Raw genomic sequence first — 12,051 nt, forward strand, 5'->3', positions numbered from 1 at the left:
AGGAAAATTTAGTGGGAGAAAATATAGTCTTGGAGATTTCCAGAGTAGAAGGATTGTTGGATTTATGTACAAGACGTTTCCAAGATCGAAATGAATATTTAGTATGGCCTGAGAAACCCACTGAGATATTTGGAATAGTCTCCAACTCTATATCAAAATTTAAATCCCCCTTAACAACCTTCTGCTTATCCATATCTAAATCATAAATTAAATTTCCTTCAAGTACCTTCAACTTATCCTAATCACAGAAGTCACAAGATGCATTATTTACGAGAGGAATTTCTGAAATAGTTGTTTCATCTGTTAATTGTTGGGTAAACATCAAACACTGAGACTTCTCTCATTCTGTCACTACTATAGCTAATTTTAAAACACTTTATCAATAGACAGTTTGGACTTATCAGGTAAGGTCACAAAAGGGTCATTAAGAGAATTCAAAATGGCTATGAAAATATTATCCAATAGATGGGCTTTTGAATTTGAAGAAATGATAGAATTACCAGATAAATTGGATTTTGGTGGGATAATATTATGGCTAGAGGAGGAGCTTCTAGTGGGTAACAAGTTTGAGATGAATCACCCGCTTCTTCCTCGGAGACAATGAACTTCAACATCATCTTCCTATCTTTCTCTAGATGGACTTAAATTGCTCTTTTTTTGACCAAAATTTTGAGCCATAGCACGAAGCCATGGACCAATTGAAAATCATTATCAATTGTAAAAAAAAAATATATATATATATATATATATTTTTATTTTTCGACATTCACAATCTTGATGGCTGAGTATACCACATCAATAGCAAAAGATATTTAATTTTTCATATTTGAAGAAAACCAACATTCTTCTACATTTGCAATATGTACCATTTTACCTCTCATTAGAGGTTTTATAATGTCAATGTCCACCCTAATCCGAAGAAAGGGACTCCAAACTAAACCGCTCTTAGGAGCATCAACCATAAGAGGATTACCAATCTCATTAGCTATATGGGTACCAATAGTTTTGTTTATACTTTTGATAGGAACATTGAAAACGTGAATCCAAAAAAAAGAGCGTTGAAAGGTAACATTATTAGGGTTGAGATCACCATTGAAACACTTCAATAAAATAAGTATTTTATCAAAAGACCAGGGGCTTTTATCTTGAACTTCAATAATGTTCTCCTCCTTGACGAAGATAACTAGAAATAAATTATTCCCAAACTTCTTTGATGGTCACACCATGAGATCAACACCAAAGTTGTTGAAGAGTAGATTTAAAAGCCTACTGATTGAAATCTTTGTTGGTTTGTAATTTGAACAAGAGACTCAACTAGCTTGTTGTTTGAATAGAGCCACTTCATGAGAACTAACAGCCAATAACACCTTTTTCTTCATTAGATAGGTGAAATTTTTTCCATAATTCCTCCATAGAAGCGTCCATGTTGGATTAGAATAAGAAATTAATATTGGGCAGAAACATAAAGGGAAAAATGGAAAATAGGGGAAGATAATAAGGAAAAAAAAATGAAGGGGAAGGGAAGAAGGATAGTGAGAAGAGCAAAGAAAACTAAATCCCCTACTACAATTTGAAGCAAAAATCTGAGAGGTTTGAATTTAATGCGAGGAAACATGAGTTAGTTTCTTTTACTTTCCAATGAGAGAAGTTTTTATAAACAGAATTGAAGATACTATATCGTCTCTCCATCCCTTAACCTGAGGCAAAGAAATGGAATACTTTGCCCTTTTGGGTAAAGACTAAACTTGTGTTTTGCTTTTTTACCTAAAATTTTTAAATAAATAATCTAACCTTAAAAAAAAAAAAATTGTTGTTATACATTTAAGATAAGAGTTGTCAAAAATTAGATATTTAGATAAATACTATGCAAATAAAATACTGAAAAATGCATGATATCCAAACAGACACTAATGTTATAATACGTGAATGTAAGATTCTTAGTATTTGCTTACTTAACAAATTAAAGGAGCACCATGAAATGATAGTAACCTATTTGTCCCCATTACGTTTTCCAACGTATAACATGTAACATACGTGAACCAAACATTATTATAGTTGAAACATGATTGTATATTTACAATTGATTTGTTTTATAATTCAAATTAACTTTTATTAATTTTAAAATTTCATTTAATCTCACATCATTTTAAAATTTAAATGATATAATACCTTAATAGTTTGTACAATACTATACCCAAAAAAAAAAAAAAAACTTAATGGGGAAATTAGGGGTGTATATGAGTTGATTCAAGTCAATTGAGGGTGAAATTACCATTCAATCAAACAAAATTGGGTTTGGAATCACGCCACCTGTTGCCAACCATGGGTATATAGGTCTTTGATTTCCATGTCTTTGTTATTCCATAAGGTGGATCGGTCAAAACCATCGGATCTTGTTGAGATGTCATTGATTATGGCTACTTCTAGTGGAGATTTGATGGATCTTGCTGTCTTTGGTCAAGATCTTGCAAGAATTGATCAAGATTTTATTGGATTAGGCTAAAATCTCGTCACATCTATCAAAGAAACCAATATATCGACGGAGCATGATGAACTATGTTTAATAGTGGTTTTCAATTGGATTTGTTGGAGTTGGTTTCACATAATGAGAACCGCCACTCAATCCATGATTGTTGGATTTTTCTCGGCAAAGACCCACCACCATCCGCCATTAGTTGGATAGGTTGAACTACGGTTCGGCTCACGGGCTGATGGTTGGACAACTCTAGATGAAATATAGAGCCTGTTTGGTAATGTTGTTCAAATAACGCTGTTTGTATTTGTTAAAAATACGTATAAATAAAAAAATATATAAAAATACGTGTAATATTTAAACACTAAAAACTATTATTTTAGTTACACTACTCAACTGCCCTATAATTACAGACTTCGCAGTATTGTTGCAACTTCCGGGCCAGCGGACTCTCTCCCCTCTCCACTTGTTTGGCCCAAATCCCCCGTATACACGTAATACCCAATATTGTTGATTAAAAAAAAAAAAAAAAAACTGTACGTACAATTGGGCGTACGGCAAAATAAAAACAAATGGGAGTATGGGACCCATTAAGATTTTGATGGGCCTAGAATCTCCTCGTAAACGCTGAGCTGGCAAGCACTTTTTTAGTTGTTGCCAAAACCGAACTCATTGTACATTTATACGGCGCAGCAGAGATTCATTTCTCTCCGGTCAGCAACAGACAAAAATAAAATACTGAAACTCTCGCGCCCTTCGCTTCCTTCGTAAACAAGCTCTGCACAGTAACAGCAAATCAAGAACCAAACAAGAAAAACACAAAAAAACTCACTCTTTAGTGAGCTTTAACCAACCTCTCTGCGTCTGCTCTAAAAACTCGTGGAAATTCAAAAATTGCTTTAACTAAGAAGCGAGGGAAAACTAAATACTGTGTGTTTTGGAAATGGATTCTTGGAATTTTTTAGGGTTTGATTAGAGACTTGGAATTTAGAAATAGGAATCAATGGCGGATATGGAAGAAAAGAAAGTGCAAGAAGAAGAGGAAGCAGAGTACGAGAGCGATTCGGAGGCGGCGTTGCAGTGGGCAGCGCGGAGAAGAGAAGCGAGTGACGAAGATGAGAGCGAGAAGGAAGGTATAGAGAGGTTTCGGGTGGTTAGGAGTGGCGGCGAAGACGAATCGGACGGTCTTGATGGAGCTCCAGAGTACTATGACCAAGAGTCTTATGGAGACGAGGTTGGAGAAGAAATGGAAGAAGTTGAGGTGGAGGAGCGTGAAGCGCAAGGTAGTGTTGGTGATGGAGGTGAAGATAGGGTTTCGGAGGTGGTGGTTGTGAACCAGGAAAGAGAGGAGGTTCTTGATGTTCCGAGAGTGGGAAAGTTTTACATGCACGACGATAGGTTTAGAAGCAAACGCCGTGGCCACCATTGGTACTCCAAGTAATCTTTACTTCGAATATTATGAATATTTGTGCATGTAATTTTATGTTAGTGTTATTTCATTATTTGGATCTTCTACTTTTACTCTGGTTGATACAGAGTTGTTGTTGTTGGTGGTGGTGGTGGTTGTAGTAGGGTTTAGACTTAGACTTTTGAACACTCTATTTGAAGGTATTGGAATCGTTACAGCCTTACAAGTAATTATAAATTTTATCATTATTGGTAATTTGGAGTTTTTTTTTCCTTCCTAATTTCCAAATTATATGCATACATATAGTGTTGTGATACAAGGGATTGCTGATTGCACTGATGAGAAAGCAGTTAATGCGTCTAATTAAGTAATTGTGATATAATAATGTGTTCACTTAAGTTAATGGACGCGACAGCCTGTTCCTTTGAGGACACGTGGGTGGTGGACTCGAAAGACTTGGGGTTTGTCAATCCGGAGGTCCCAAGTTTCATCCACCACACTATCAGTCCATGGAGTTTTCAGGTGTCTTAGCTGGGAGTGGAATAGTCTGGCCAAAGGCTGGAGCACTACTTATATTCAGTTGCAGTGCAATTTTTTTGTCATTTGTTTATACGTTCCGCCTCACTTTCTTAAGTTGATGAAATTTACGATGTTGTTGGCCCTGAGTTTTCTCTCATCGAATATGATTTTGGAAATTTTTAAAGGCGGCCATGTGGATTTTTTGGAGTAAGATGATCTGCTTTTATGTGAAGTGACCTGTTAAACTTAATGGTTAATAAGGTTGTGCCTTTGGCATTGCTTTGACATGTATGCCTCTTTTACTGATGTATTTTTTAATCCTGTATTCCTTGAACAATGAGATAAGCACATTTGTTTTATTTTTTCCCCATACAATGTTCGAGTTTTGTAACTTATTTGGTTGTAAATGTTGACTGCAATAAGAATAATAGGAATCATTCTATAAAATACAGAGGTAGACACATCAGATATTGTATGAGATGCAGGAATGCACATGATTTGTCTCCATATCTCACATTTTTCTTTTCTAATTATCTCAACACACCCCCCCCCCTACCCCAAATTTTTTTTTTCTTTTTTCGCTTCCTTGTTCAATATATGGTTGAAACATAGTTTTGTTTGATTCAGGAGTACTCCTGGTAGGGTGGACTTGTGGAAGCCTCAAGTTGAACGGCAGTGGAAGCACGACAAGTTTGAACAGATGACTCTGCCAGAAACGCGCGTTAAGGAACTTCATGTTGAATGATTTTTTATTTATTTTTTATTTTTTTTCAATCCTGATTCTATACAATCTGGGTTTGGGATATTAACACGCACACACACATTAAATTTGTGTTGTTCACTAAATTAGTTACACTTATGAAGATGCCGCGATGATACCTCCTCTACAATATTTTCAGGGTAGTTGGATTCCTAAAGGTCATCAGCAAGGACACATAAAGGATCAAGGCAAAGGCCGTGGGTACATAAGAGCTAACCAGTCTAGACCCCATGATAACTTTGTAAATCAAGATGATTCATTAAGAATTGTAAGGGGGAGGGGGCCTGTTAGGTATAGACCTGATTTGTGGAGAAACTATATAGGAATTGTTGGGGGAAGAGGGGCTATAAGGTCTAAACCTTTAATGAAGAGCAGTGATGTAGTCCCTCCAACAAAGTATGAAAGGTAAATTGAAATTTTGAAGTAAATAAATTTAAATTCAAAATCCTCCTTTCACTGAAAGTTATTGTTAAATCTAATTTTTGTTAATTTCAATCTTTTAGATCTGGAAAGTTCAGAGGAAGTACTTCTGTTACGAATTCAGCCAGAATGTTTTCACAGCCTTCAAATATTCAGGCTGATTCACTTGCCTCAAAGAATCTTATTTCTGCATCATCTTTGGGTTCTGCTTCTCTTTTGTTTACCATTGTGAGTTCTTCTAGTCGTGAGGAGTCTTTGAAACAGAAAATAAATGCACAACATGGAAGAACCAATAGACATCATCCAACTTTTGTGCCACAGGATGAAACTAAATGTTCCAATACATTTCTGCAAGGGAAAACTTTAGCTGATTCTTTTGACTGGGATAAGCTTTCCATAGAGGATTCCTCTCAGACAGTTGTGGAGAATTATTTGACCAATCTGCATTTGCAGTCTCCAACGGCCTGCGCAAAATATATGGTTGAATCTCCCCAGCTGAAGGGTCAGAGAAGCAGTTTCTCTCTCTCAAAAAAGAATTCTCATCAGTCAAACCCATCTTCTAATCAAGTTAATAGAGATCATCTGCGAGCACAGCCCCTTGTTGTTCAACAAAGGTCCACTGAAAGCACAGTTCAACCTCCTGTACAACTTTATACTCAGCAGTTGCATCCTGGAAATAGATCTCAACAATCATCTGAGTCTTGGTCACCATATTCATCTAAACCAGTAATGTTGGATTCTCTACCAAAATCAAGTAAAACAAAAGTTGCGTTGGTTGGAAAAGAAAGCAGTGCAGTTCAAGCAAGCAAAAGAGGTTCCTTTCAATATGATGGAACTATTGCTCATCATAACAATGCTGCCAATCCATCACTTCTGCCTGGTATATCACTTTTGTTGTTCTTTCTTTTTTCTGTTTCCTGCCCTCCTTGCAAAAGGAGAGGTGTTGAGTCTTCTTATCATAGTTGCAGCCATAAGAGTTAGTATTGTCATGGAGCCTTATTGTATTCTACTACTGGTAAAACTTTGGTTGGTACCTGCCTGGTATTCTGATATAATCATTTAACTGTAAATATATATATATATATATATTTATTTATTTATTTATTTATTTCATTGTCAGTAGTGGGCAGCACACTCCTTCGTAGGTGCAGTTGTGCAGGGAGAGAGAGAGAGTTGCCTCTGTGTATATAGCTACCATTGGATAGTGGCAACGTTTCTGTAGTAGTTAATAGTTATCATGGATTTTCATATTCTGAGTTATACTGTTTGGAAATGCAGGTCTGCAATTTGGGGGTCTGCATCATGGTGGTCTTGGTGATCCTGCTGTTTGTATGGCTTTCCCTGGATATGTTGGTCAATCCCAAGTTGGATTTGGAAATTCTGAGATTACATGGTATGTTTATTATCTTATTACAAATGTGATTCCTCAAGAGTTTCTTTGTTGTTGCCTCAAACATGTTGAGGCCCTTGGAAGGTGGACCTTTGAATAACTAATTTGTTGAATTTGGGGTTTTTGTTGACTGAGCAATAATCATTCAGAAGTTCTGTTATTAATTATACTTCTTGATATAAAATTATAAGAAAGCCATTCCCAGTTATTCCAGCAATAATTTGCATGTGATGATGGTGGGTGTGACTTGGTGAACAGCCCCTCTTATAAGATAACAAAACAATGAGTCTTGCTTTGATTACTCGCTGATTTGAGTTTATACATTATTTCAAGATTTGAAAAAGAAAAAAAATTGAATTACCTTTGTAGGATTTGATTTTTAAGATATTGTGCTTCAAATGTTACCTTCTGTTATCAAAGAGAGTTTCAAAAATGTTGCAATACAGTGTGAGATATCTCTGTCAAGCATTCTGAAATGCTCAAGAAAAGGGAATTTAGCTAAGGACTAAGAATAATTTTTTGCAGAATGAATTGTTGTCCATATGTTTCATTTCATCTATTGTATGACAGATTCTTTGAATTAAGAAAACAGGTTGGCAAATCAGAAATATAATTAAGTTTAGGAGGGAAAACTTTGATAAATCTAATAAAGATACTATAGCATAATGAAAAATGGTGAGTAATCTTCCATGGTTTTTAAATTGCTGTTGATCATCTTACTTGGTAGTGCCTAAGTCATTTATTTTTTTCTCTGCAGTTAATATGGTTAATACTTGGAAAAAAATGCTCATAGTATATGTTTCTAAAACTTTATATTGCAGATAAAACTAGTTGAAAATTTGAAACTTGATTCATTTTAACAGAGTAGCACCACATCAATGTCATTGAAAATTCTATGTGCAAATATAGCTTGTTGAGACTTGAAATTAGATCCCTGAGTTGATTTCAAATTATTATAAAGCTTTGTTGAGTTGAACAAAAAGTTGCAAAATAATTTTTTTGATTTTTGGTATTTTACCTTAATATGTTCATTATTTGGATTTTCCATGGTAGTATAAGCATCCTAAGAATTGAGGGTGTTCTCTCCAGGTTACCAGTCCTCACAGGTTCTGCTGGAACTATCGGTGCTGCATATCATTCTCCCCATGTTACTCTTGATGATGGTTACGTGGCTCATTTTCCAGGGCAATCGTCTTCTGTTGGTGTCTATAGGTCAGTAGCATTGCAGGCTTTCGTGTATCTGAGAATTTAAATTTTAAATATATAGATTAAAATTGTAACATAATATCCACACACGAGCACATAACCTCTTTCTCTCTTGCTTGAAACTCATTGAATTGTTATTGAAGATTCACCTGTTCTCGTGTTACTTATCTGTACTATCAAAATATATCCATTGTTGAATCAATTTGATTGCAATCATGGATTTGCACAATGAGAAATATGTTGTTGAAGGCTTGAATAATTAAAGTCAATGAGGTAATAAATTTGGATTAAGTAATATTCATCTAGGACAGGACAAAAAAACTGCTTAAAGTATTGCTGTTTGGATTGTTGTTTTCATTCTAAAAATGAAAAGGGTTTTTGGACAAGGATTTGTGCAATTAATAAAAAAAAATGTCGCTGTTTTTTCATGTGTGATTGATATAAAAAATATTCTTTCTATCTAAAACATGGGCATAATTGTTTGCATTGAAATTAGGCATTACTGTTGTCATGTTTGTAAACATAAAACATCTTTTTTTGTTTATGCAACATGATGTGCTAAAGATAAGCATTTTTGCATCTTCAAATATGACAGTTTTGAATTTGGAGTTTATTTGCTACTGGATTCTTTTTAACCTAACTGTTGCATTGCATGTCTTCAATACAATTTAATGATCTGCTGTTTTCATTTTGGCGATATTGGGAGTACCTTATTCTTCTGAAGCACCCTTCCCCATCTAACTGAACTACATAAACTTCTTTTGAGAATATGTTATTTATATTTGAAATAGAAGCTGAGCTGTTAATATTTTGTGCAGAAATATAGAAGGCACAAACAAACGAAGTGAGGGCAATAGGCATCCAGATAGAAGTGGTTAGTTTTGCTATGCTTTTCTTTCGGTCATGCAGAAAAATGCTTCTTGGATTTCTCCACCCTTGTCTTCTCTTGGATGATATCAAAAAGTTTAACTGCAGAAAATTTGAGTGATGAACCTTCTAAGCGACACTTCAAACCTCGGAGGCAAGTTGACTCTGTATCTGTTCAAGTGTGCCTGAGCAAGCAGACATTTGTTACAGTGTGCCTTATTATTATTTTTTTAATCTTTCAAACAGATATTCAGAGATGAACTTTAACGAGGAAAGAGAATAAAGTAGATTGTTTGAGAATCAGGTCAGTAAGATGATAAATTTTGTGATTTTACTATTGAACTGATTGATTTCGGTCAATTTCTAGGATCTTATAATTTCTGATGTGTCAGACCCTCCCTGTTCTTCTTGATCTCCATCCATATTTAATTCTGGTTGCTACAAGTTGTGGTTTATTTTCAACTATTTTAGGTGAGCATTTTGTTCTAAGGTCCCTTGTCTGATCCTTCTATAGGAAATTTCCTATATGTACATGTTAAACCATTGAAACTATTTATAAAGCATGTTCTAAATAGTTTGTTTTTGTTATGGTGCTGTGTTGATGAATACATTTTTGTGCAAATGAGTTTTTTCTAATTTGCTTCTCTTGTGTTGATGGTTGGTCATTTCTTTCTCTTCCATATATTCTTTGATTCTTTTATTTTTAATCCTATGGTTAGGATTTGTATGTTAATTTTACACCAATTTGGCTGTCTCTAGGCCTATAATTTTATAGCCAACTGCTTTGGGCTAGTGTTATCACAATACTTCCCTGCAAATATCTTGGTTCAAATTTTTAATAGCAGTTTTCCATTAACACTGCAGGTCAATATCAATGCATAATTGCTTTTTCAAAATTGATAGATTTAACGCGTGTGTACAATTTATTAGAATGAGACATTTGACATGGCTCAAGTGCTCAACATCAGTGTATTTACACCTCAAAATGTTCTTGTGCACCATCTCCTTTTTAAGAAACAATATCATAAGGTTCTGGACTTGGATGCTTGGTAACCTATTATAAGGGCTTCATTATTTGAAACCTGCTATTAACTACGTCAACTCTTGATTGCTGAATTTTGGATTTCTATGAACTTTTTAATTGTAGAGTTTTCAGATTTTGCCCTATACTCAAATATCAATCCATATGCCTGAAGCTTTATTATTCTGTTCATGCAGCTCTACAAGAAATGCCTACACCATGATGCACTTAATTGAGTTGAACCATTGTTGAATTGGTGAGCAACTTTATCTTCATATATACGTGGCAAATCCTTGGGTTAGTATTCCCTGTACAGCGAATATGGATTTAAGGCCTAAAAATGCTTGGAAAGATTTGGACTATGTGCAAAATTATGATTCTGCTTTAGCGCTTATTCCCTTTGTAAGATCTCCTTCACCCTTTTGCCCCCAGATTGATATGAAAGCGTATTGGAATTTAGAAAAGAGAGAAAAAGAGCAGACTATACAATTGATACTTGAAATTGCGTTAGAACTTGCTGATGCTGTCACCGCATTAATATTTTGTTTTGGTGCTTAAGATTCATATATGCAAAAAGTATGATTTTTTGACATTTGAGTGTGAAGCTTGTGCATGAATGTGGCTAAGTTATATTTGTTAATATTTGAGATGGCATGGGTAGATAATCCAGCTTGCTATCAACTTTATTAGATATGGCCATATGGGACTAGGGGATGAATAAACCGTGTGATACATTAAAAATAATGATAATAAGTGAAGTTCGATTAAATCGTAATTTTCTTGGGCCAGATTGTCGGATACTTTAGCTCTTAAATATTAGTTATTTAATCTACCGACTTCTATTGAACAATGGTATCTGGTTGTCTTCATTCTTTTTAGTTTTTATCAACATGGCGGGGTGCTACATTATGCATGATGATAATACCGGTTTTTTTCCAATATATATATATATATACACTGCTTACAGAAGCATTATGCACTATTTTCTGTTTGCTTTCAGTACTTAAGTTTTGATGTGTGATTAGTGTGCTGTCCAAATTCAGACTGAACTATAATTAGAAATTAGAATCCCAATAGGGTTAAGTTAGAGACGTAATGACAATGGCGGTTACTAGAAAAATATTCTCATGGGACAAATTCCGCTAAACATCATAGAATTTCTCTTCTTCTTAATTTGATTTAATTCGATAGTTGAGGATGAGAAATTTAAATCTTATATGTCTTAGTTAATGCAGTGCAAATTGATCTACAAGACTCTTGACAAAATTAGATATTCTTTGAGGAAATGTACAATATTATTTTATACAATAGGAGTGGTTTATATATTCTAGACTACATTTGTAGTTACTAAGATTGTTGTCATAACTCACAAGTTATTATTTTATTACTTATATGAATGGAAAAAAAAATTTTGATGAAAAATTATATAGAGTTATATCAAGCTATTGCCACTTTATGGTTTTTTTTTTTTTAAAAATAAAAAATGAAAAGGTAGGATTGTGGGCGCAAGTCATTTTCCACTTTTAGCAAGGTATGCCACATGATTCCCTCATTAGCCTATGGCCCCAATGCTAACAAGTCTTGCATGACTTAAACTAAAGTGCTAAAAGAGACGTGAATCAGGGGCTTGACCGCTAAAACCCCCACAACTAGGGTTTATTGCTTTTAGTTTGAGCCGTTAACTTAATCTTGTCAATTTGAAGTTAACCGTAAAAATAAAGTATGATTTTGTAAACTGTTGTCTTTTTCTAATGGGGTGTATGGTAAATTTGGAGTCCCACAGAATACAGGTTGTTATGGTTTTATATTTTAAATTTTAGTTATTTTAGAAGGAAAATGAAAAGAATACAAGACAAATTATAATTGGTGGATCATAAAGTAAAACACAAAAGGTGATAAATGATTTGTATTTGTTGATGGTATCATTGGTCTTATGGTAGATTTGTTTCTAGATATTCAATTATAACAATGGAAATACTCTTCTTGA

At 34.4% G+C, this 12,051-nt stretch overlaps 1 protein-coding gene across 3 annotated transcripts; it reads left to right on the forward strand.

Moving 5' to 3' along the window:
- The first annotated feature begins 3,202 nt into the window (after positions 1–3,202).
- On the forward strand, positions 3,203–10,638 carry LOC142607927 (protein MLN51 homolog). 3 transcript variants are annotated; one of them, XM_075779617.1, is made up of 11 exons: positions 3,203–3,910; positions 5,028–5,136; positions 5,300–5,565; positions 5,664–5,808; positions 5,902–6,460; positions 6,859–6,973; positions 8,060–8,182; positions 8,995–9,050; positions 9,152–9,197; positions 9,290–9,347; positions 10,262–10,638. In XM_075779617.1, the coding sequence occupies exons 1-10, from the start codon at positions 3,477–3,479 to the stop codon at positions 9,324–9,326; spliced, it is 1,890 nt and encodes a 629-aa protein (XP_075635732.1). In that variant the 5' UTR covers positions 3,203–3,476; the 3' UTR covers positions 9,327–9,347; positions 10,262–10,638. The 3 variants fall into 3 exon arrangements, with proteins under 3 accessions (XP_075635732.1, XP_075635714.1, XP_075635725.1); XM_075779599.1 differs by having other exon boundaries at positions 5,664–6,460; XM_075779610.1 differs by having other exon boundaries at positions 3,203–3,901; positions 5,664–6,460.
- Positions 10,639–12,051: the final 1,413 nt, after the last annotated feature.

The sequence above is a fragment of the Castanea sativa genome, chromosome 1 (genome assembly GCF_040712315.1).
Source record: "Castanea sativa cultivar Marrone di Chiusa Pesio chromosome 1, ASM4071231v1".
Classification (NCBI taxonomy): domain Eukaryota; kingdom Viridiplantae; phylum Streptophyta; class Magnoliopsida; order Fagales; family Fagaceae; genus Castanea; species Castanea sativa.